This window comes from Artibeus jamaicensis, unplaced genomic scaffold (assembly GCF_021234435.1).
Source record: "Artibeus jamaicensis isolate MK-2021 breed Jamaican fruit bat unplaced genomic scaffold, CSHL_Jam_final scaffold_804, whole genome shotgun sequence".
NCBI classification, from domain to species: domain Eukaryota; kingdom Metazoa; phylum Chordata; class Mammalia; order Chiroptera; family Phyllostomidae; genus Artibeus; species Artibeus jamaicensis.
Genome location: NW_026522055.1, coordinates 1,370,918 through 1,396,530, shown reverse-complemented (window position 1 = coordinate 1,396,530; position 25,613 = coordinate 1,370,918). Strand labels below are relative to the sequence as shown.

At 51.9% G+C, this 25,613-nt stretch overlaps 1 protein-coding gene across 6 annotated transcripts in view; it reads right to left on the bottom strand.

The window, feature by feature from the left end:
- MYH14 (myosin heavy chain 14) overlaps window positions 1-13,147 on the bottom strand; it is a 75,266-nt gene extending 62,119 nt beyond the window's left edge. The window contains exons 1-4 of one of the 6 annotated variants that reach the window (XM_053659727.1): window positions 13,102-13,119; window positions 9,883-9,948; window positions 7,482-7,892; window positions 1,129-1,285 (exon numbers count right to left, since the gene is read on the bottom strand). In XM_053659727.1, the coding sequence (XP_053515702.1) occupies window positions 1,129-1,285; window positions 7,482-7,889 (565 nt within the window). In that variant the 5' untranslated portion in view covers window positions 7,890-7,892; window positions 9,883-9,948; window positions 13,102-13,119. Of the gene's footprint in view, window positions 1-1,128; window positions 1,286-7,481; window positions 7,893-9,882; window positions 9,949-10,462; window positions 10,559-10,824; window positions 10,915-11,500; window positions 11,584-13,101 lie in introns of those variants that run through there. The other 5 variants (XM_053659728.1, XM_053659726.1, XM_053659729.1 and 2 more) reach the window with 5 other exon arrangements.
- Between the last annotated feature and the right edge of the window lie 12,466 nt (window positions 13,148-25,613).

Sequence of the window (25,613 nt, the reverse complement as noted above, 5' to 3'; positions counted from 1 at the left end):
CGATACGAGTATATTATTATAACATACTTTCAAAACATGGCATGTCCTAAATGCTGTAAGTTTGATACGTACAATATAAATATGCTGCTCCATACAATTATATGGCATATGATATAAATTTTAAAATATTTAAATTTCTAATCCTCACCTGAAGATGTGTTTATCGATTTTAGAGAGAGAGAGAGAAACATCGATGTGAGGGGGAAACATCAATGGGTTGTGCCCTGACCGGCGATCGCACCTGAAACTTAGGTATGCGTCCTGACCGGGGGTAGAACCCCAACCTTTTGGTGCACAATGCTCAAACCAAATGAGCCACCCAGCCAGGGTCATTTCATATGTATTTTAACAGATATAAAGTATTTGCTAAAATAGATGACCTATAATAAATAAGTAACAAGCCTATCCCTCACGTTCGTTACATGTGAGTGAGTTGCGTAATTCTGTCGGACTGATTCACACTGCCGGGGTGTGAGTGGGACCCCCTTTCACAGCCTTCCCAGCGGTGTACAGCAACCCCATCCGCCCATCACGCAAGGGGCTGCTCTTCACCCCGAGACAGTGCAGAGCATGTCAACAACGTAAGCGCTGAATGAATGAATGAATGAATGAATGAATGCCTTAAGAATCACTGTCTCAGGAGAAATTGGCAGGAGCCTGGCACCAACTGGCTCCCAAATGGTACTTGTCGAGAGAAAAGGTGAACGTAGAGGCACGTAGAAAAGGGGCCTGCGCTGGCTGGTGCGGTTCAGTGCACTGAGCACAGGCCTGCGAACCAAATAGTCTGCCGTTGGATTCCCAGTCAGGGCACATGCCTGGGTTACCGGCCAGGTCCCCAGTAGGGGGCGCGCGAGAAGCAACCACTCATGGATGTTTCTCTCCCTCCCTTCTCCCCCCCCCCCCGTCTAAAAATAAATAAATAAATAATCAAAAAAAAAAAAAAAAAAAAGGAAAGAAAGAAAAGGGGCCTCACTGGGACCCAGTACACCGCCCACTCAGCCCTGCATTGTTTCCTGCCTTACAGAGAAGCCTCAGGGAGACTGAAACCCTGGCCCTGTCACCTGATCCTGATCCCCAGCCCCGCCCCCACCCAAGGGCCGCCTGCAGCAGCCCCGGCCCCACACTCACCCTGGAGCATGCTTCGGTAGGCACCCTCGGTCACTGCATACACGTGGGGCGGCACTTCGTGGCGCTTCTTTCCCCGGTACATCTCCACAATCGACTCCGTGTAGATGGGGAGCTGCTTGTAGGGGTTGATGACCACGCAGAAAAGGCCTGAGTACGTCTGTGGGGGAGACAAGAAGGAGGAGGGTCTCAGCCACCAGCCTGCAGCCCAGCGGTACACAGCTGGGCAGGCGGTGCCCTGCACAAGGACATCTGTCAAAGCGGCTGCCATTCACACCTGACAATGTCCATTCTAACAGTTACAGGCTAGTGGTAGGAAAGAATCTTCCCCAAATTGCACAAAGGTGCTGTATGGGTAAGGGTTCACTCTGAGGGCCAGCTAGACTTGGGTCACAGCCTGTCACCCCATGGAAGGACCGTGGACAAGCCCATCTACTGCAGCATTCTTTTTCTTCTAAGGTTTTATTTATTTATTTTTAGAGAGAGGGGAAGGGAGGGAGAGAGGGAGAGATACATCAATGTGTGGTTGCCTCTCGCGCGCCCCCTACTGGGGACCTGGCCAGTAACCCGGGTATGTGCCCTGACTGGGTATCAAACTGGCGATGCTTAGGTTCACAGGTCGGCACTCAATCCACTGAGCCACACCAGCCTGGGTGGCTGAAACAATTCTTATTGGTCCCACAGTCCTGAACCCAGGCCCAATGGGTATGTGGGCGACTTCAGGAAGTCTGTCAACTTGGATGAAAAAAAATTATGTCTTCATTGCCATGTGCCTAGAACCTGAAGTTGAGCATTTCCTCCAATAAGAGTGGACAAGTTTGAGAACCAGTGATCTCAGAGACAGTCTACACTACACCTGTTTTATGAAAGGACACTTTGAGATATCGTGCTTTTATATTCACATTATAAGTAGTATTTCACCATAGGTAACACTTAGCTGGTTTATATAACCTAGTTCATCTAAGCGGTCCCTGTGAATCTGTTATTAATAGAAACCACAGAATATATTCAGTTGCAGCTGATAAGTGAGTGCCCTACCCGGGATATTCCGTGTGTGTTCAAGCGTGTACATAAAAATATTCCTCTTCCACCCCATTCAATGCCAACAGTTCTCGCCTGGTTTCCTGTCATTTGATAATGTTTTGGAGATCGTTTCCTACCCCCACACCGAGAGTGTTACAGGAATCCACTGTACAAACATGTCTCTGGGCCATTTCCAGTCCTTGCCCTCATAAAGAATGCTGCAGTACGCCCTGGCTGGTGTGGCTCCGTGGACTGAGTGCCTGCCTGCAAACCAGAGGGTCGCCAGTTCTATTCCCAGTCAGAGCACATGCCTGGGTTTCATGCCAGGTCCCCAGTAGGGGGCGTGTGAGAGGCAACCACACACAGATGTTTCTCTTTCTCCTCCCCTTCCCCTCTCTCTAAAAATAAATAAATAAATAAAATCTTTTTAAAAACCACAACTGTTCAGAGCAAGGGGTAAACAACAGTCACTAGGCACTCGGGACAAATAGAAGTAGTTAGACAACTAGAGAGCTAGCTGGTTACCTAGCTACACCAACCCACAGAGGAAACTAGTTAAGCTAGCTGCAATTAGCTCAACTAGCCAGAATTAGCCATTTAGTGGGCTTCACTAGGTAACTATTAAACCAGTTAGCTCCTTAGCCAGCTACTCAGCTAATCAGCGGGCCGGCGGGTTACTTAGTTGGTGAAGAGCAGGACCGCTTTCAACTCCCTGACATCTTGTGCTTCCCAAGCAGGGCAGGGTGTGGCCACCGCAGGCTGCCCGGCTCCCAGGTGCCAACCTTTTAACGGTGGGAGGCTGGGTGGCCAGCCCGGAGCAGAGCAACCGGTTTGCTGGGTGCTCTGGGGAGCCCCGCCCCCCGCCTCAGAGGGCGGGGCGGCCGGGCCACATTCCCTGGGAGGGTATCTCATGGCTGCTGGCGCCGGCAGCACTCCTGGCTGGCGGAGGAGCCCACGCCCCCTGCCACCCTCCCACCTTAGCCCCATCCCGCCAGCCACACCCCGTCGCCTGGACGACACCCGGACAGGAACCTGAGCTGGCTGCCAAAACCAGGGGGCAAAGGGTCGAGGCTGGAGCACCCAGACAGGGTCGGAGCCACCCCAGTGTCTGGAGCACAGCTGCAGAGACCTGTTGGAAGGGTCTTCAGGGGCTGTCCCAGCACTGGGGACTCTGAAGGGCCCAGCTCAGCCCCACGACTCTCCCCCATCTCAGTTTCCTCCTGGAGAAACCGGGAACGGACACTCCCCACTTCATTACAGAGGCTTCGGGGATTAAGGGAGATAAAGAACAAAAACCAGCTGGCCCAAGGTGGGGCCCATAAAGGCTCTCTAAATATATGGGTCCTGAGACTCCCAGGTACCCACCCCACGTGGGAGCTGAGAGCTTGCTCGGACTTCGGAACCACGTCCGCCCGAATTTCTAACTATGTGGCTTTAGCAAGGGATGTGTCCTGTCTGGAGCCTCAGTCTCCAGCCCTGGAAAATGGGGCTTTTCACCCACCAGCTAGAAGGACTCTAAAAACGGAGGCCCACGGTGCATCTCCCAGTGTCCTCCAGAGCGGGGTGCATCACAAAGCCCTGACTGGTATGGCTCAGTGGGCTGGGCGTCCTCCCACAAACCAAAAGGTCACTGGTTCGATTCCCTATCAGGGCACATGTCTGGGTTGCAAGTTCCATCCCTCGTTGGGGCATATGAGTGTCAAATGATGGACATTTCTCTCTCATGTCAATGTTTCCTCTTCTCCCTTTCTCCCTCCCTCCCTCTCCCTCTGAAAATAAATAAAATCTTTAAAAAAAAACAAAAACAAAACCGGGTGTCCTCCCTTCCCCAAGCTTCCCAGTGAAGGGCAGTGACTAAGAGTGACTCAAGGCCAAATAGCTTATTAGAGGCAGAAACCAAGTTTCTGGAGCCCTGGAAGCCCCACTTTCCACTGCCTTCCCATCACTGGGCCGGTCAGCACGGACCAAGCACGGACCAAGCCTGACCGGCAGGGCACAGCTTGAATGGCACTCGTAACATCTTCTAGCAGGGTGGCTCCATGGCCACGTCAACCTGAGTCTCATTTTCTCATCAAGTGGGGACGGGAACAGGTGCTAAGAGCCATCCGCAAGCTCGTGTTGAACCTACGGGGCTCAGCGCAGGCCCCGGAACACCAAGCACGACTAATACATTGGCTGTTAACTTCTGCCAGGCCAATGCTTCCCCTCTGCAAGCTGCAGGGGAAGGAGATGATAGTCCCTACCTTGCAGGCGTATCACGGCCAAGGTCACATTCGAAAGAAGTTTAGAAGAGTACCCAGTAGGCAATCAGGCCCTCACTCGGTGCCAAGTCGCTTCCCATCTAGGCTTCTGGAATCTTCCATCTCACTTCCATTTGTGAGGCCCCAGTTCTCTAGTTTCTGAGCCACAGTCTCAGCTTAGACCTTGCCATTCCCCCCCCCGCCCCCAGGACTCCCAGGACTTTCCCAACTGTCTTCCTACTACAGTAGGTAGGATGTGGGGGTTGGAGTCAGACGGTCTGGGTTCAAATCCCAGCTTAGCCGGTTCCTCGCTCTGAGGCCTTGTTCCAGTCCTGGCCCCTCTCTGAGGTTCAGTCTCCCCACCTGAAGAATGGGGGTGATAGTAGACACCTTACAAGGATGCTGGTGTTTTGGGGGGTCCCTCTGACCTCCCTGCCTTCGGTGAGACCCAGGGAAGGGGCTCGGACAGAAGCCTCTTTCCCAGCACTGCCAAAGGCGAGCGAGGAATCCGAAGGGGCCAGAACCTGGGGGAAGGTGCCAACCCCACCCAGGGCGAGACGGCCCTCGATTCAAATCCCCCCTCCGCCGAGGGGCCCTGAGCCGACCTCTGGGCCTCTCACAGCGTGTCTCCTCCTTCCCACACAGGGGACAGAACTCACATGGATGTTCCAATCATATGCTTGGTGACCCTTCTCAGGGTGACTGTTGGGGCCAGTTTTCTTATTTTCATTTTTTTATATATCACCTCATTTATTGACATTTTTTTATTCTTCTCATTGAGGCTTTGTAGTATTTTTTAAAATTTATTTATCTTTAGAGGGGAGGGGAAGGAGAGAGGGAGAGAAATACTAATGCATGGTTGCTTCTCATGCGTCCCTTGCTGGGAACTGGCCTGCAACCCTGGCATGTGCCCTGACTGGGAATTGAACGGTGATCCTTTAGTTCGCAGGCCCGTGCTCAATCCACTGAGCTATACCAGCCAGGGCTGTAGTATTTTTTAAATATAAAACCAAGCACTGCCTTGGCTGGGGTGGCCCAGTGGATTGAGTGTTGGCTTGTGAACCAAGGGGCTGCCAGTTAAATTCCCGGGCAGGGCACAGGCCTGGGTTGCAGGCCAGATTCCTGGCTGGGGGCTGGTGAGAGGCAACCACACATTAATGTTTCTCTCCCTCTCTTTCTCCCTCCCTTCCCCTATCTCTAAAAATAAATAAATAAAATCTTTTTTTAAAAAGTGCTTTGCCTTTTAGGCTTTTAGTTAGGCATTTTTATGATTTTCCCCCCCAAGGGGGCAATTTAAACAAGCAAGGCAGCGAGACTCCAGGCTCCAAGCTGGTGTTTGCAGCATAACTCTGGGGCCAGCTGCCTGCGTTCAAATCCTGGCAGGACTCCTTCAGGTCTCCGTGACCTGGGACCCAAGTCACTTAACATTCCTGAACATCAGACCATAACAAGAGTCCCTGGCCTACAGGTGAGCTGATAACCCACACGCAGCACTTAGAACAGTTCTTGGAACATCAGAAGTGCTCAACAAATATTTGCTAGCCACAAACTATTATTACTTTTCATTATTATTGCTGACATTCCTTGTCAATCTCTCTAATCCTGTTTGCTCTTAATAACGCTTTGGCTGCCCATTAGAACCACCCTGGAAGCTTATTAAAAATGCTAAATCCCTGCCCTGCCCGGGTGGCTCAGTTGGTTGGAGCGTCATCCCATACACCAAAAGGTTGCGGGTTCAACCCCCAAGCCGGGCTCGTACAAGTGGCAATTGACTGATGATGCTTCTCTCTGTCTGTAAAATCAATTAAAAAAATTATCCTCCACTGAGGATAAAAAAAATATATATCACACACAGCCCTGGCTGGTGTGGCTCAGTGGATTGAGCGCAGGCCTGCGAACCAGAGGATTGCGGTTTGATTCCCAGTCAGGGCACATGCCTGGGTTGCAGGCCAGGCCAGGTCCCCAGTAGGGGGCGCACTAGAGGCAACCACACATTGATGTTTCCCTCTTCTCCTTCCCCTCTAAAGATAAATAAACAAAATCTTTAAAAAAAAATGCAAACCACATACAGTGTCACACCCCCCGAGGTCCAGATTTAAATGCTTCGTAATGGAACTCAGGTATCGGTATTTTCACAAAAAAAAAAAATTCCCCAGATAATCCTTACAGGAAGGCAGAGTTAAGAAACACTATCTTATTTCTTTTGTTTGCAGTAGAGATTATATAACATGAGAGACATTTCATGCTTAGCAGAGACGAGGCTGCCACATTCAACCTCGCCATCATCCATCCCGTCTTACTCTTCAGAAACACCATGGCAGAGCTTGGATCTGCCACGTCCAACCCAGTGACCTTGGTGGATGAACTTGACCTTTCTGCGCCTCAGTTTCTTTACCTATAAAATGCTTTATAGTAGTGAAAGTGTACCGAGACGATGTATAATCTTTCTGTAAACTATGTGTTCTCCGTAGTTCTTTAATCTCTTCGAAGTAATGGATTATTTCATTATAATCTGCTATGATAATTTTTTCGCCCCCGCCCCTCTGGGGAGACCATATATTTTAGAGTGCCTAGTATATGCTTAATAAATGAGTTTGTATTGTCATGCAATCTCTCTGGGCCTCAGTTTCCTTTCAGATAAAATGGGGATAATGATAGACTCTACTGGCGTAAGGTAAGAGGAAATGAATGAATACACGAAAGCATTTAGCACAGAGCCTGCCACGTGGTTCCCCACACTAAGTGCTTCTCACTAATTATTATTCCGGCCCCATAACCCTTCTCAAAACACGCTGGATGCATTACAGTTGAGAATTCAGATTTTTTTTTTATACTTTAGGAAAATCATAAGATACATCTACCATATAATATTAAGGGGCATCCCCAGCAGGGTCCGAGGCAGTCCTGGTAACCCAGTGACTTATCATTTGGCACCTAAGTGTGGAAATAGTCATACGAGGTGGGTAAGAGATAATACACGGCCTCACCTTGGTTCACGCCAGGGTGCTGACCCCGCCCCCTAGCGCCCCCTACACACACACACACACACACACACACACACACTCTGCGCTCCCGGGCGGGGAGGCCACTCACATAGATGAGGCCGGAGTAGTACCGCTCGCGGAGGTTGTGCAGCACCGAGGCCTCGTTGAGGCATGTCAGCTCGGCCATGTCCTCGGCCTTGCTGAACTTGGGTGGGTTCATGCGCTGGATCTGGTCCCGGGGCAACCGCAGCCGTCGCCCACTCTCCGCCAGCTCCACCTCGGCCTCTTCCTCGCCCTCATCCAGCAGCGCCGCCGCCTCAAACCCGTGCAGTTCCGAAGGCACCCACACCAGGCGCCGTGCGGTCCACTCCACCTGTGGGGAGGTGCCCGAGCCTCCAGGCCCGGCACCCACGCCTGGTCCCAGGGGGGCGAACAGGAACGGCTGGGCCGCCTCGGGCACCGGGCCCGGCCTGGGGGGCACCTTCCTCCTGGGCATGGTCATGGTCACCGCTGCCATGGTCTGTAAGGGAAGAGAAGGCAATGGAGGTCAAGGGCGGCTCCAACCCCGCCCCAAACCCTGCAGGCCAGTCCCTACTGCCTTTCTTTCTTTCTTTTAATTTTATTTTTATCTTTTTTTTTAAGTCAGGAGAGCTCATTTTTTTAAATATATTTTATTTATTTATCTTTAGAGGGGAAGGGAAGGAGAGAGGGAGAGAAATATCCATGTGTGGTTGCCTCTCGTGCGTCCCCTGCTGGGAACTGGCCTACAACCCAGGAATGTGCCCTGACTGGGAATCGAACCAGGGTTGTTTGGTTCGCAGGCCCCCAGCTCAACCCACTGAGCTACACCAGCCAGGGCCTGCCTCTCTTCGCCAGACCTCTTTTTGCATGTCATTCATTCACCTCTCTATCCATTCATTCTTTCAATAATTCCGTAATAAGCCAGGCAGTGAGCCAGGCCCTCAGTGTTCAAGGTACTGATCCTACAGCAACGAAGAAGCCAGAAGAAGACCCCCTGCTTCATGACGCGTTTCCATTCTAGCCCCGCCCAGTCCAACACGAAGCCACGCCCCACGCAGCTGCTGGGCACTTGAAATGTGGCAAGTGGGCCCTGACCCATGTGACTGAGTTGGTTGGATCGTCCTCCCACCAATTGAAAGGTCGTGGGATCGATTCCCAGTCAGGGCCCAGGTTGTAGGTTCAGTCCCAGGTCACTCACCTGAACCATGACTGAACCTGCAACCTAGGCCCTGACTGGGAATGTTTCTCTTCCTCTCTCCCTCCCCTTCCTCTCTTCCTATAATCAGTTAGAAAGAAAGAAAGAGAGAGAAGGAAGGAAGGAATGCAGCAAGTGGGACTGAGGAATAAATTTAAATTATATTCAACTTTAATTAAATTTAAATATAAATAGCCCCATGTGGCTATTAGTCACTAGAGATGGAGAATACAAACGGAGATGCAGTTCTAAGTTCAAAATACACACTAGATTTCTATTTGATGACATATTACAATAATATTTCGGACATATTGAGTTAATAAAATATAGCGCTGACATTTTTACTTCAAAAAACTTTTAATGTAGCCCTGGCTGGTGTAGCTCAGTGAACTGAGTGCGGGCCTGTGAACCACAGGATTGCGGTTCGATTCCCAGTCAGGGCATATGCCTGGGTTGCAGGCCAGTTCCCAGCGGGGGACGCACAAGAGGCAACCATACATTGATATTTCTCTCCTTCTCTCCTTCCCTTCCCCTCTAAAGACAAATAAATAAAATCTAAAAAAAAATTAATGTGGCTACTAGAAAATTTAAATTACACATTTGGCTTGCATTGTGTTTCCATTGAAAGGTGCTGCTGTAGTGCCAGCAGACAGATTAAAAAGATAAATAATTATATAGCATGCTAAATGATGAGAAATGCCGAGGAGAAAAATAAGGCAGGGAATGGTGGGTGTTAGGGTTGAGGGGCGTTGCCGTTTTAATTGGAGTGGCCAGGGAAGGCTTCTCTGATGTGGCATTTGAAAAAAGACCTGAGGGAAAGGAAGGGAGAGAACCATGGGAATGTCGGAGGAAACCTATTCCAGGGCCGGGAGAACAGCCTGTGCAAAGGCCCTGAGGCAGGAGTGTTCGTGGATGTGTGTGGCATTGCTGAGAGACCAGGGAGGCTGGAGACTAGAGATGGAAGGAGAGAAGGTGGTAGGTGAGATGAAACTGGGGTCAAAGGGGGCCAGATTAGGTCATGATGAGGAACTTGACCTCTTCGATGGGAGCCCTTAAGGGTGTCAACCTGATGTCTGTCACTCAGGTACCCAGACTACCTCTGGTCTACCCCATACCTGCAGAGCAGCCTGGAATCTCCTTCCTCAGTTAACAGGGCCCTCCTTCCCTGTGACCTGGCTTCCTTGTCTGTATAATGTGGAGTCTGGCCCCATTCATTCACTCCCCCATTCATTCAGTCCCCCTTCCCTGAGGCCGTGGAGCCTGGGGACCCTGAGATGAGCAGACAGGGCCCCACCTGGAGGAGCTCCTGGTCTGGAGTGGTCCACTTCTGCTCTCAGACCAACCCAGAGTGAGCTGTGAGCTGTAACAGAGACACTGGGTGAGCCAAAACATACTAGGTAGGCCCCTCCCTGCCTTCAAAGGGGCCACAGATCAGTGCCGAACAGAACACAGCAGTTCCGGAACAGCCTAAACACCGTCAGGAAAACAAATGCTCCCTGCCCCTCGTTCCGCCCTGCCCCTGAAGAAGGAGCCTCTTCTCCACTGCCTCAGCCATCCGCGGGAACACCCTAACATTCCTGTCTCCCCCTCCTTAGTGCTTCTGCGCCTGGCCTCCAGGGCCCCTGCCCCAGCTCCAACATGCCCCTGGGGAAGTCCCTCCAAACACCCAGCTCCTCTCCGGACATTCCCAGGTCTGGTCCCGTTAAGCTCTCGTCTTTCCCGCCGGAAATCTGGCTCCAGACCGCACGTCCCACCGACTCCTAGACCCTCTCCTCTCACGCCCAGCGCTGGCAGTCCCCGCCCACGGTGACGCTCGCTCCTGATGCTCTTGGCCTCAAACCCTGGGCCCCTGCCCTCAGACGGCAGGGTCCTACCTCCAGCGGGTGGCGTTTCGCTGCCTCCGGGGGCCCCAAATTGCCCAGGCTCGCCCCAGGCCTCCTGTGTGGCCCTGGTCCACCCCGAGCCCGGCCCCGTCCGCAGGACTTTACCCCTCTGCACCCTACCCCACCCCACCCACTTCCTCTCCAGTCCTCGGCCTTTGACCGGGAAGGGTTTGGGAGTTTTTGTAATCACCTAGTTCCATGTTTCTCCCTTCCTAGAGCCAGGAGCCCAGACCCCATGCCCTCCTCCTCCAGACTCGGGAGCCCAGGCCCCCAGCACCCCAATCTTCCAGGACCAAGGAGTCTGAACCCTCAGCGGCCTCCTCCCTCAGCCCCATGACTTCAGACCCCCTCACCTCACGGCAGCCAGGCTAGAGGTGAGGATGCCTGGGGACTGATTCTGAGGACTGACAATGGCAGGCAGCCCCACCCTCTTCGGCCAGCAGGAACGCCTCTGCCCGGGCTCATTACTGTCACCAGGGCAGGTGAAAGCACCTGCCCTGGGAGGGGCAGAGACTGCCAGACTAGAAAAGGAGAAGGAGCCAGGGATCCACCCCTGGGGCAAGGGTTGGGGCCCTTGGCATCCAGCCCTCTGACCTCAGCAGAGCGCTAGTACTCAGGAGTCTCCTCCGCCCCCAGACTCAGAAATCCGGGCTCCCAGCCCCTCCTCCCGCAGGCCCGGACGTCTAAAACCCCAGGCTGCTCTTCCTCAGACCCAGGAACCAGGCTCCGAGTCCCCTTCGGGAGTCTGGACCCCCAGCACCCCCGTCCCTCAGACCCAGGATTCCAGACCCCCAGCCCCTGGTCCAACAGACCCAGGCGTCTCTGACCCCAGAACCAGAGTCCTGGCCCGAGCGCCTTTCTCTTTCAAAACCTAGGAGTCTCGGCTCCCATCACCGTCCCTACTCAGACTGGATTCCTGGCCCCCAACCCACTTCCTCGGATCCAAGAATCCAAGCGCCCGGCGCACATTTCCCCGAAACTCCAGCGCCTCGGTTGCCGCCCCCTTATCGCGAAGATCCTCCGAACTACCTGGGGGCGCCGGTCGCTGCGGGAAGCGGGAAGGTGGGGAGGGGGCACAGGATTCCCCGGTCCCCTTCAGAGCTCTCAGGTGCGGCTACCTCGGCGGTCCAGCGCGAGGCGGGGCCACGTCGCGTCACCAGGAGGGAGCCTGGCTCTGATGTCACCCAGCACCTGCCTAGCTTGGGAAGGGGGCGGGTCCTGGAGCTGCAAGCCCGGGACAGGAGGTGCGGGGAGGCGGGCACGAGCCAGCAGCCAGGTGGGCGGCAGAGGCAGCGGCGGCGCCAGGAGCCCCTCCTTCTGGCGCGTAAAGGTCAGGCGCCCGCTGCGGAGAGGGCTGAGGTCTCCAGAGTTTGAATCCCGCTCAAACCGCCTGGGCCTCAACTTTCCTCTCTGTGAATTTCGGTCAGTGAAATAATTCAAACGATGTGGGAGAAGGGCGGGGCTTTAAAAAGCAATGCCTCGTGACATCGTTTAATCTCTCTGAGCCTCAGTGTCCCCGACCGAGGAAATGGGGCGTACCAACGAGGACGACAGAGCGTCACCCTGGCCCCGGGAGCTCCAGTCTCCTCACCGGTGAAATGAGGCCTAACGAGCGGTAAGCGCACCTACTATGTGCTTGGTGTTTTCTGCTCTCAGAACAGCTCTCTGAGCTTGAACTCATAAAATGATCTCAGAGAAAACGATGAGATGAGGACGATGAGCATCTCCGTTTCTCCGAGGGGAAACTGAGGCACGGAGAGGCGAAGTCACGCGTTCAAGGTCATACGGTCAGTCAGTAAGAGGCAGAGCTGGGTTCAAGCCCCGGCGGTTTTCTGCCATTATACGGAGGGCTTTGGGGGAGAACGTGCGGCATAGGTTCTCAAAGATGTCAACTTTCTCCGCTCATTTGGTAACTGTCTGGAACCGCCCCCTCCATCTAAGCCACAGGGACCCCAGCCTTCCTCAGCGGACTACTGGGGGGCGAAAAGGGTTAAGGAACCCAGCACACAGTTGGTCTCCGAAGTGCGACCCTCGACTCCGGCCCCCTGCAGTCACCAACTCTGTCCAGCCTCGGTCTTCCCCTCCCTGTCAAATGGGTACCATAGAGCCCACTTCCAGTTCACGTAATTAAAGGACATGACTTAGTTCCAAAAAACAAAAGGGCCCGAGTGCATGGTGGGTGCTCACGTAAGTCTCTCCCCACCCATCAGCCTCCGCCAGTCCCGACTCGTGTCTCTGGTCCGCAGTTTTTACAAGTGACAACAGAGACGCTGCCATCTGGGGGCGGGAGCCTGAAGGCGATGACTCAGGTATTAAAGCGTTTAAGGTCCTGAAGCGAGCCTCAGTTTCCCCATCTACGGAATCGGCCCGGGGACGCCAGTGAGGACCCCGATCCTGCCTCGCACACAGTAGGGACTCGGATTGGGGGGAGTATAGACGCCCCGCGTCGTCCCCCCACCCCACGCGGGGCTGTCCCGCAGCACACCCAAGGTGAGTGTCCCTGTCACTACTCCTGCCCCTGCGCTCACACAGGCCTCCGGGGTCCCGTTTACAGCCCTGAGGCCCCAGCCTCCCAGGCCCCAGCCTCGCTCCGGCCGCCCCCGGCGGGCAGCGAGCCCCGGGGCACTCACCGGCTTCCAGGGCCGTCCCGAGGCTTCGGCCTGCGGAGAAAGAGGGGCGGGTCCGTCCGGAAATCCCCGCCCACACGAGCGCAGCAGGGCCCAATCGGCCTCCGCTGCGGCAAGCTACGGCCCCGCCCATGGAGGGGCGCGCCGCCAATCAAGAGAAGCACCTGGCAGAAGAAGCCAATCAGAAGTTGTCGGAGTGTGCCAGCCGTGGGAAAAGAACCGCGCGTAGACTCGGAGCAAGGCAGTGCGGCTGTGGGCGGGACCCGAGGCCTGACGAGCAGCGAGTTCGACCAATGGCCAGGCGCGGGGGGCGGCCTGGGGCGGGAGGCCCAAGGGACCAGGGTGAATGGGCCGCTTTGTACGCTAGGAATGAATGGAGGCCTTTGTGAGGGCCCGCGTGTGGGGGGGTGGCTGGAAGCCGGAATGCCTGGGTCCCGGGGGAGCTGGCGGGCAGGAGAGACGGGAGAGAGAATTCACTTTTGTCGAACACCGACCGCGTACCAGGCACTCTCCCGGGCTCTCACCCACAGGGGAGGTGTGGGCGATATTGTCAGTAATAAATGATCATGTACTGAGTGCCCGATATATGCCCAGGAGCTGGGCTAAGCGCTTTACCTGCGTGATCTCATTCAATCCTTACAACTAGCGTTTGGAATTGGTGTTATTAAGATCTTCATCTTCCAGATGAGGTAAACCGAAGCTTAGAAAGAGGATGGTAATTGCGGAAAGTCATAGAGCTGGCAAGTGGAAGAACAAGAACTCGGAGCTCGCTAAATCTGACTCCAGAACTTCTGCTCTTAACCACTATGCTACACCCAAATGTTGCTTAACGCTTCCCAACTTACAAATGGAAAAACTGAAGCGACTTCCCAAAGTCACAAATAAAAGGCTCTGCTGAACCCTGAGGTGAACCACGTCTAAAGCTAACCTTTGCTGGTCTTTGAGCTGTATCCCCATTTTACAGGTGTACCCGGAGGCTCCAAGAAGGACAAGCAGCTGGGGTGGGAGCTGGGAGCTGCGCGTCAACCAAGCCCCAGCTAACCCGGCAGCCTGGTTCTCCTGCTTACCAGCCATGTGGGCTTGGTTCACTCGCTGGCTTTTTTTGAGATTACATTTATTTCTGCATCTATAAAATGAGGACAATGGCCTCTCTACCTCCACTCTGACAATCCCCCAAACACACAGACTATCGACTGCCAATGGGATCCTGTTCAACTTTATTCTGACTGCTGTCCTCCCCTATTTAGAATATTTCACGGCTTAGTCTCAGAGTAAAAGCCCATGTCCACACCGTGGTCCACAAAGCCCTGCACAATGGGCCCAGCCCCCACCTGTCCCCACCCCTTGGGGTCTGTCTGATCTCATCTCCCTTTCCCTGGGCTCCAGCCACACTGGCCCTATGGCCTCCAGCCCAATGGCCCCCACAGTGGCCTTCTGGTCCTTCTTCAATTCCTCAAACACTTCCCGGCATGGGCCCAGGCTTGGGGACACTGCATTTGCTCTTCCTTCTACCAGGAATGCTCTTCCCCCAGGTTGTGCATGGCTGCTCCCCTCTCACATGGCCAGGTCTGCCCCCATGTCACCTCCCTCAGGAGGCCTTTTCTGACCATTCTATAGGAAGTTCCCCTAGTCACCCTCTCTCCCTATGACCCTCCTTTGTTTTAGCTCGTGACTCTTGCAGAGTTCGCTTTTTTCTTTATCTGTTTACTATCTGTTTCCCCACTAAAATGTAAGTCCCGTGAGGGCATGAACCTTCGATTTATTCACCGCTAGATCTTCAGGGCCTAGCATACAGTAGGCGCTCCATAAGTGTTTATCAAATCAATACTAACACATTTTTTGTATTGTGTGAATTCAATGAGTCAATGCATACAGGGCTGATGCATTGGGAAAAGGCAAAATAAACAGAGAACGATCACCATTATTATTACCGTTGTTATTTATTGCCCTAAAAACTGCCTTCTGACAGCGTGTAGGAGGGAACCAAGAAAGTTCAGAACAAGGGAAAGAGCCAGAGAAGGGGCAAGGTTGAAAGGTAAAAACATGGGGGATGAAGAGACAGGAGGAGAGGCTGGAGCTGGGTAGAGGGCAGACAGAGGTGCAAGCAGCCCCCTCCCAGCTCATTTGCTTGGCCTTGGAAAAGATGAGCCCTTGTGGGCAAGAAACACTGAAATTGTCATGGCAATGCCTACGACTTTGCAAATGGGGGAAATTGAGGTCCAGGGAGGCGAGGATTTTTCTGAGGGCATCTGCCGTGATAACACAGCTCCTGTTTTATGAGGCTCGATGATGTGCTGGGCACATGACTGTCATTATCTCAATGCACCCTCATGCCAGCCCCGGGAGGCTGGCACGGCCACTACCCCACTTTGTAGGCCAGTGATGTGCCCAGGTTCTGGTGGCAGATCCGGGCTCAGACTGCAGTGAGTCAGACCTCTGAGTCTGTGTTCTTAACCAAGACTCAGCTCAGGGCACCTGTTAACCTGGCAGAGTGTCCTCCAGGGAAGTCTTCTGCAGGGAGGATAATGGGAGACCTCTCTCTTTTAAAACATGTTTATTGACTTTAAAGAGAAAGGAGAGGCTGGTGTGGCTCAGTGGACTGAACACCAGCCTGCAAACCAAAGGGTCGTGGGTTTGATTCCTGGTCAGGGTACAGGCCTGGGTTGAGGGCCAGGTCCCCAGTTGGGGGCGTGTGAGAGGCAACTGATTGATGTTTCTCTCCCTCTCTTTTTCCTCCCCTTCCCTTCTCTCTAAAAATAAATAAAATCTTTATTAAAAAATTAAGAGAGAGAGAGAGAAACATCAATGTGAGAGAGGAGAAATGCCATTTGGTTTTCTTCCTACACATCCCTACCAGGGATTAAACCTCCAACCTGGGTGTGCGCCCTGACCTGGAATCAAACCCCCAATATTTTGGTGTATGGGACGATGCTCCAACCCACTGAGACCCACAGGTCAGGGCACAGCTGCTCTTCATCGAGTGCTGACTGTGTACTGGACATTGTGTCCTTTGCGTGTATGAACCCACACTTTGGATTCTTTCCACAATCTTATTAGATTGATACTTTTATTATCTCCATTTGACTTATTGAAAACTGAGGCTCAGATTGATTAAAAAATTCCACGTGCCCAAAGGCACCAGGGAAGAGTGTGGACTGGTGCACAACTGAAATTTCAAACAGGAGAGAAAGCCCTGGCACCCATATTCTAACCATATTCTGCCTGGTAATTGGTGATGTCATCAACCCTATTTAGGGTTAAATCTACCTGGCAACTAGTGACGTCTAAGCCCAGGGTCTAAACTGGAGTCGTCACTAATTCTGCTCAGTCTCTCAGTACTTACTGGCATCACTTAATGATAATATTAAGCTTCCTCTTGCTGAGGGCGTTCTATGAGCTGGATGCCTGTGCTAAGCAGTCTCATAGATGTTATTTATTGACTGCTTGCTATGCACCAGGCAGAGTTCTAAGCTCTATCTATGTATTAAATGTCATCATCTTCCCAGTAACTCTAAGTGGTAGGGATTACTGTCATACCCATTTTGCAGATAAGTATATCGAGGGAAAGCTGCCCAAGGTACCAGGTAGGAAGCATCAGAGTCTGAATTTGAATCCAGGCTCTCTGCCACCAGCGCTTGGGTCACAGATCGCTGTGCAAAACCCCCAGACTGGTGGAGACCCAAGCATCAAAAAACTCAGAAGGAGGCACTCAGCTACCTCACAGCCTCCCCTCTGTCCTCCATCCAAGTCTGTTAGAGAGGGGATGCCTCCCCCAGGCACTGGAACTGTCCCCATTAAATCATGAGCCCCTGGCTGTCAGCAGCCAGGTCCGATTCCTCTGTGGGTCCTGAGGATGCACCATAAGCTCTGAAACTCAGAAATGGGGGTGCATAGAATATTAGGGTGGACAGGGGGGAAGGGGAAATGAGAATGTGGGAGAGAATTCACAGATCCCAGAGAAAGAGAGGGATTCCTGCCAGGTGGCAAAGGCCTGTTCTTCTAGAGTTACCTTGTTATGCAGCACCTGAGTAATGGGCATCACAGGTGTGCGGGGAAAGCCAGGGGGCAGCCGAGTTCATGTGCTGGAATAAAACTCTGATGTTTAGCCCTGGCTGGTGAGGCTCAGTGGATTGAGCATGGGCTTGTGAACCAAAGGGTTGCCTGTTCCATTCCTGGTCAGGGCACCTGTCTAGGTTGTGGGCCAGGTCTCCAGTAGGGGGTGTGTGAGAGGCACCCACACATTAATGTTTCTTTCTTTCTCCTTCCTTTCCCCTCATAAATAATTTTTTTAAAAACTTTGGTGCTTAGAGAGGAGGAGATGGGAGAGCCAGAGAGGGGCTGCTCAATGAAAGGGAGTTTGTCCTTTGGGGGGATTTTTCAATAACAAAATAATTGGGGGGTTGCTTCTGTGCCTGTGGGGCTTAAGGGGCTCCAGTCTTCATAGAGAAAAAGACAGGAGTAAAGTGCATGCCAAGTGTCACTGTGGGTCCCCACTGAGATCCTGCCTGGGCATTCTCTCTGTGGCAAAGATTTGAGCAGCTCCAGTATTTTCATGTTGCTGGCTGGGCAGTTGTTTTCTTGCACGTGACTCACAGCTGGAACTGGCTCTGAGACGAGAGCAAGCTGGCGACCTCGTGTGGGTCACAGATGAGTGATGGGCTCCATTCTGCAATGACCAACATGTACCAAGTGCCTACAACATGCCAGGCCTTGCTCTAGACCAAGAGTCAGGAAATATGTTCTGTAGAAGCCAGACAAAACATTTCAGCTTGGAGGGCAAGATGGTCTCTGTTGTAACTACTCTACTCGCCTTTGTAACAAGTTAGCAGCCACAGGTACCGCGTAAGCAAGTGGGTGTGGTGGTGTTCCAATAAAACTTTACGCAAACAGGACGTGGGTGCCTTCCCCAGGCTGAGGAGATGAAGGGAGCGAAGGAGGCCCCAGCCCTCACAGAGCTCAGCTGTAACCTCCGCCTACACAGCAGGCAGAGCGAACACATTCCACCTAAGTCCACCCCCGGCTCCGGGCTTGCTCGGAGTTGAAGCGATGTCCTCGCCCTTTGCCCCCCGTCTGCCTTCACCTACCAAACCTCTTCCTCTTGATTACTCTGCTCCAGCCGCACCCATTCTCCTGCTTCTATTTTCTATAGCACTTCTAATCTGCCAGCATACTCTTATCATTTATTTATTTACTGTGCTTGTTATTTATTATCTGTCTCTGACAGCAGAATGTCAGCCCTGGAGAGGGTGGGGACATTCATTTACTGCCCTGTGCCCAGCACCGGGGACAGTTCCTTGCACACATTGAGTGCTCTGCAAATTTCTGCCGGGTGAGTGAAACAAACAGACCCTTTAGGAAATTCCGCTCAAGCTGGGGGAGTGACGGGGAACTTTTACTTCCTCATGGCTTTTACTGGCTGCTGGCGTTTCTAAAATGACAGTCATTACCCTGTAATCAGGCAGGGTGAAAAGGCCACTCAAGTTATTCTTAATTTTTTTATCCTTATCTGGGAACGTTATTTTCATGGCTTTTTGAAAGAGAGCAAAGGAGAGACAGAAGCATCCGTGCAAGAGAGAAACACAAATCCCCGTCCGGCCTGGGGATCGAACCCACAATCCTTCAATCACTGGATGATACTCCAACCAACTGAACCACACCAGCCAGGGCCACCCAAACTATTTTTAAAACACTACTTTCCTTCTGAAGTAAAATGATTTTAATTACACAAGGTGGAAACATTCAAATAAGAGGGTAGCACCTTCTTGCTGACCTTGGTCAGAATCTTCCTTCTCACCTCCCCTTCCAGGTGTCCCCCTGATAATGTTTTGCTGGGGATTCTTTCAAAATCATGTACTATTTATTGATATCAGATGACAGTCTGTAGGCCTTTTCTGGCCCTCTGCCTGTGTTTGTAAATAAAGCTTTATTGGCACACAGCCATGGTCATTCATTTGTCTTTGTAGCATCTGTGACTACTTTCACACTAAAGGGCAAGTTAGGAAGTAATGATAGAGACCAAATGATGTTCAAACCTGAAAAATACAACTTGAGACTTTACAGGAAAAGTTCACCAACCTCTGATTTATATACAGTAAGTCCTTTAACGTAGCAAATAGGTTCTGAGGCTTTAGGTGAAACGACATATAGGAAACCAACTTTACCATAAGCAGATTCATATAAACAAGAGTTTACTACGGCATCTCATCAATCTTATAATGAAGCAACATAGAACAGAGAGGTGTTAATAGAGAACCTGCTGAAATAAACAAGCAACTGAAAAGTATTCCCAATGATTTCTTATGTTTAGGAAATAGGATAATACTTGATCTATTGAACTATTAAACTGCGGCTTACTGTTCTTACTAAGCAATATGTCTTGGGAAACTTCCCACGTCCCTACATTTAAATTCCCCCTAGTCTTTTTCACACCTGCATAGTATTCCATAGTCCCAATCTGTAGTTCCTTTGATCTCTCTCGGCTGATGGAGCTTTTGTTTATTTTTTTAAGATTTTATTTATTTATTTAGGGGAAGGGAAGGAGAAAGAGATGAAAAGAAACATTGATGTGCGAGAGGTACATTGATCCCTGGCCTCTCGCACGCCCCCTACTGGGGACCTGGCACACAACCCAGGCATGTGCCCTGACTGGGAATTGAACCTGCTACCCTTTGATTCTCAGGCCAGTACTCAATCCACTGAGCCACACCAGCCAGGGCTGACCGGGCTTTTAGTGGTTTCCGTTTGTCACCTTTATAAATGACAGCTCAGTGAACACTCTTCTTTCTACTTCCTCATGCACACCGAGGGACATTGCTGGGCCAAAGACTGTAACGCAATTAAGACTTGAATGGATGTCGTAAAAGTACCACCCACACCAATACTAGTTTCCTTTTTAGGAAAAAAGAAAAAGAAACCAATCCAGCCAAGTATTTATTACACAGCTGTTCTGTGAAAGGCTCCACCCCTTGAGGAAGTTCACCCGAAATTTTCCGACCTCAGGATGTACAATGAACTTTCTCGGTCCTCTGGGCTGGCTGTTCCCTCCCCACCTGGAGAAGCCCTTCTCTGCCTGGTGGAGCACTGCTGAGACCTCAGCGTCCACCTCAGATAGTGGGACAGATTTTTTGTGACGTTAACTACGCACTTATCCTGTGTCCCAGCAACCCCATGTGCCCATAGGAAGCCACAGGAGAGGCTGATTACAAGGACAAGGATATGTCTGAAGGTGCACAGGGCGGCATGGCATGGGAGTGGGGACAGGGAGAACACCATGAGACCTGCCCCTTAGGGACAGGGCAAGTTAAGGGAGTGGATTCCCCACGGTGTTCTAGAAGCAGGAAATCAGAGTTCACTGAGTGGAAACTGGAGAGATCCTAAAACCCTGATGTTGAGGGGGAGAAAAAACGAAACCAGCTCAACAGCACAAACTGAAAGATACAAGTTATATCTTTTGTGTCAGTTTAGAAGATGGGTTTCCACAAAGCAGCCCTGTCTGGTCTGGGTGTGTTTTTCCTGCCAGGGGGTGCCTGCCTGGGTACTAAACGAGTTGGGTTTGTTTATGGGGTGCCAGGGAGGAAAGAGGAATGAGCCAGACATTTAAAGGGCAAAGGAAAAAAAGAAAAACAGCATGGACAAACGGATAGAGACAAGAACTGAAAATACGAGGCAACTCTATGGGCCTCACTCCTCGCCCTGCGAAAGGAACCATCTTAGGGGGGTCACCTCTTCTTGGAGGTCTTCCCCCACCCGCCACGCCCTCCCCAGCCGGAATCCATCACTCCCTGGGCTCGGTTCCCACCAAAGCCTTCTGCTGTTGTCACTGAAGTACAAGTTCACTGAATTGAGACCCTGTCCATGACTGTCCCTCCAGCCGTAGCAGGAGCATTTTGGGGATAGGGAACGGAATCTGTGTCTTAATTTTCCTAATCGGAAGAAGAAGAATGATGATCAAAGGATCTACCTTACAGAATTGTTGGAGGGTCGAAGCAACAGACTCCTGTCCTGTGCTTAATGCAGTGATGTTTGGCACTTTGCCAGCACTCAATAACTATTGGCAACTATTATTATCATCATTATTTTGACATTAGCCTCAGGACACGAGGCAAGGCCTGCCCCACCCCCACCAATGCCTCCTCCTTCAGGGAGCCTTCCATGATTTCTAGTAGGGGGACTCTGCTGGCGCCTGTGGCCCCCCCCCCACCGTAGCCTCTCCCCCAGGTGTGGGCACCGCCTGCTCACCTGTTGATGTCCCTTCTGCTGGTCCAGAGTCTCCTCGAGAGCCAGGACCAGGGGTACTCTTCCTCCACTTCCTCGGAACTCGGCAAAGTGGCTGGTGTCTCTTGGGCCTCCAGGACCGCCTGCCCACCTGAATAAGCCGCGGGCTGGGGACGCAGATAAGGCAGGTGTATGATTAACGAATATATGGCAGGCTGTACATGATAACAGCCTGGTGACAGCGTAGAAACCATGCACGACGAGAGTCCCTGTCTAGTATCACCCCGCCTCCTGCCTCCCCCTCCCCCGCCACTGCGCTCCCAGCCCCCTGGCTCGCACACCTGTGTCACCTCTGAGCCTCAGGCTGAGCCCAGGCCCGGGCTTCTCCTCGGAATGTCCCTCCTTCCCCTCCCATCGGACTCCAGGCAGGTGACACAGATGTGCCCACACGATGTGCCCACGCCCAGCCCACCAACCTCACTTCTGCACCTGATGGTTTTGAACCTTGTCACGGACCCCTTCAGTGTGTGATAAAAACTGCAGATCCTAAGAATAGTTTCTTTCTTAAATCAGGCTTATCGAGGTATAATTTATATAATGCATAGTTATATAATAAAATAGACACATATCTCAAGTTCCTAGGTGAGGTAAAAATCCACCCTTTGTAGCGAAGAGATCTGTGGGTTTCGGCAAACGCTGACAGCGGGGTGACCACCACGGCACTCAGGACCCACCACAGATCCTTCCGCCCCCGAAATTCCCTCGGCTCCTTCAGAGTTCCTGTGACTACCTACCAGTCGATATGGCTTCAAGATCGCTATGCGTCACACATCCACGTCTTTCTCATTAAAAACAAAACCAAAAGCCCTGGCTGGGTGGTTCAGTTGGTTGGAGCGTTGTCCCAGGACCTGCGGGTGGCCCGTTAGGCAGTGTCTCAGGGAGTCGCCCCTTGGGAGTGAGTGGTGTTCACTAGGTTAACACAGTGTCAAACCCGTCGCCAGCGCCAGGTCTGAGGCCACTCGGCCAAAGTCTCAGTGCTGCCCTGTCTGGTGTGGCTCAGTGGGTTGGGTGTCGTCCAGCAAAGTAAACAGGTCGCTGGTTAGGTTGCGGGTCAGGACTCAGGCCTGGGTTGTGGTCCAGGTCCCCAGTTCATTGGGGGTGTGCTAGAGGCAACTGATAGATAAATCTCCCCCCTTTTATTCTCTCTAAAAATAAATAAAGTTGGGTTGTGGTTTTTTGTTTGTTTTTTGTTTTTAAGAAAAGTCCTGGCTGGTGTGGCTCAGTGGATTGACTACCAGCCTATGAACCAAAGGGTGACTGGTTCCATTCCCATTCAGCGCACATGCCTGGGTTGCGGGCCAGGTCCCCAGTAGGGGGCGCTTGAGAGACAACCACACACTGATGTTTCTCTCCCTCTCTTCCTCTCTTCCCCTCTCTCTAAAAATAAATAAATAAATCTTCTAAAAAAATTTTTAATTAAGAGGAAAGAATGTTTTAATCCCTGAAATTGTCCCGAGGTGACTGTATTAGTTTTCTGTGGCTGCTCTAACGACTTACCACAATCTTAGTGGCTTCAAATACCACAAATTTATCTTATAGTCCCGGAGGGCAGATGTCTGCAGTGCGTGTTACGGGGCTAACGTCAAGGCGTCGGCAGAAGTTTCCAGCCCTTTTGCAGCTTCTCGAGGCTGCCTTCCTTCCTCCGCTGGTGGCCTCATCCCATCAACCTCTGCTTCCAGAGCCCCATCTTCTTCCCTGACTCGAACCCGTTGGCCTTCCTCCTGTGAAGACTTTGGTGAGGACGTTTGGACATTTGGGGCCCACCAGCCAGTCCAGGACTATCTACCCAACTCAAGACCCTTACTTCAGTCACATCTGCAAAATTCCGTTTGCCACGGAAGTTCAGGCTTTCAGGTCCTGGGGATTAGGACGTGGTCATCTTTGGGGGCTATCATTCTGCCTGCCTTTTAAAAAATATTTTACTTATTTAGAGATGGGAGAAGGGAGGGAGAAAGAGAGTGAGAGTAACATCAGTGTGGGAGAGATTTTCGTTGCCTCTCGCACACCCGCAGTCGGGGTCCTGGCCCGCAACCCAGGCTTGAGCCTCGAATGGGAATGAAACCAGCGACCCCTCAGTTCAAAGGCTGGCGCTCAATCCACTGAGCCGCGCCAGCCAGGGCTCTGCCTGCCTTTTGCATCCCCACCAGCTGTTCTGCCTGCCCCACCTCCTTGGCAACACGTCACATTGTCCGTGGTTTTTAATACGAGCCATTGTGGTGTGTGTCGCGTCTCGTTCTGGTTTCAGCTGGCACTTCCCTGATGACTAATGGCTTTTTTTTTTTTTCATGCGCTTCCTGGCCTTTTGTATCTCCTCCTTTGTGAAGTGTCTGTTCAGATCTTCGGCCCGTGTTTGCATTGGGTTGTTTGTCTTTTCATTACTGAGTTCCAGGAAGGACGCGTGCCTTTTCTGCTTGGCTGATTCAATTCACACTCCCATCCTCCACGTAGGAAAGTCCCCGTGCGCCCCTCTGTTTAATTCTTGTCTTCCTCTCATCTCCCACCTTCTCTGCTGTCCTTGAGGCTTGGTGCCTTTTGGGGGAAAACAGGGTAAAGTTTTACACATCCTGGGGAGTAGGCTTAGTTTTAGTACCACCCTGCCCACAATGTAGTAGTTGCTAATCACATGAGTACGTTTAAGTGTAAATAATTAAAATGAAATAAAATTGAAAATTCAGTTTCTCAGTCTGGCTTGCCTACCACCGCATGTCAAGTGCTCAAGAGCCACATGCGGTTGGGGGCTTGTCATGGCCGCCTCACGGAGACGTAACATGTCCACCACTGCAGAAAGTTCTGGAAGCATCGACAGGGACACCAACCTGTCCCTGGCAGTAGTGACTGCCTCTCCGACGATTACACAGATGTGTTATTATCGTGCCAGATAACCGCCTTCCCGGGGGGGTGAGAAAAGGAAGAAATGAGGGAGAGGCCAGGAGGAGAAAAACCCATGAGCCATAGTAATAATTGTCTGGCATTTAGTAAGCACTCATTACAATTAAAAAAATACCCACATAACCAGCATCTAATGAGTATTTACTGAGTGCCAAGGACGTTCTTGTCCATATGATCTGACATACGTTTATTCCCAGAGGAACAGAAGGAGCAGGGGAGACCACTCTAGCCAAACTCTCTCTCTTTCCAAGTAGCAGACCGGATGCAGTCTTTACGCTCCACACCCCTCGTGGGCCCCGCCTACCTGGAGGAAAATCTCTCCGAGATGGGCCAAGCGTTTATGCTCAAACGGGGCAAGTTACCTTCCCTGTCAAACCTGCTCCAGTACCTCTGTCTCCCCTCACGGTAAATGGCGTCTCCGTATGTCCAGTTGTCTAAGTTAGATGACAGGGGCACCACTGTGCCCCCACAGATGGGCCTTCCTGCCTCCTCCCCCACCCCCACGCTGGTCTCTGCCCCAAGCCCTGCTGTCCATCCTACGGCGCCAACTCCCATTTAGGCCTCCTCCTCTCCCCGCTGGGTCCTTATCTCAGCCTCCTTCCAAGTCTCCAAGTTGTCTCCTCTGGCCGGGCCTCATCGGACCCCAGAGGGTCTTTCTATACCCAGAGCTGCTCCTGTGTGTGCCCTGCTCACAGTCCTCTCGGTGCTTCTAGGACAATATCCCAGCCCTTCAACTTGGCATTGGAAATGCTCTCTTTCGTCTCCTATGAGCACAGTTCCCATTACCCAGAATTCCTTCCCCAGCTCTCCCTAGTGAACTCCTATTCATCCTGCAACACCCAACTCAAGATATACCCGTCTTCCAGGAAGACTTAGCTGACTCCCTCAGACCAGTACACACCCTCTGAGCCCCTGATGTACCCTGTGACCCTGTGGTCACCTACTGGTCTCTCTCAGCTGTGAGTTTCTGACCATCTGTCATTCTTCCCTGTGGACCATCTGTCATTCTTCCCTGTGAGACTATGTTCTCCCAGAGGGAAAAGTGTTGTTCATTTAGTGGCTACAGCGTCTCAGACAAGGCCTGGCACATGCTCAGTAAATGTGTGCTGGTGAAAAAATGGTAAGTAATAGTTAACATCAAATGAACCCTGTGTCAGAATAGTGAGTTCACACAGAGACCCTGGGAAGGCAGTGTCTTAAGTACATTGTCAAAGCTAATCTGCTCAGTAACGTGACCTCCTGACACCATGGGCCTCCTGATGTCTTTCATGGGAGAGGACACTGGGTCACTTCCACAGTGTTCTGCCCACAGCGCTTCACCTCGGTCTAATCATGAGACCGTGAAATAAACC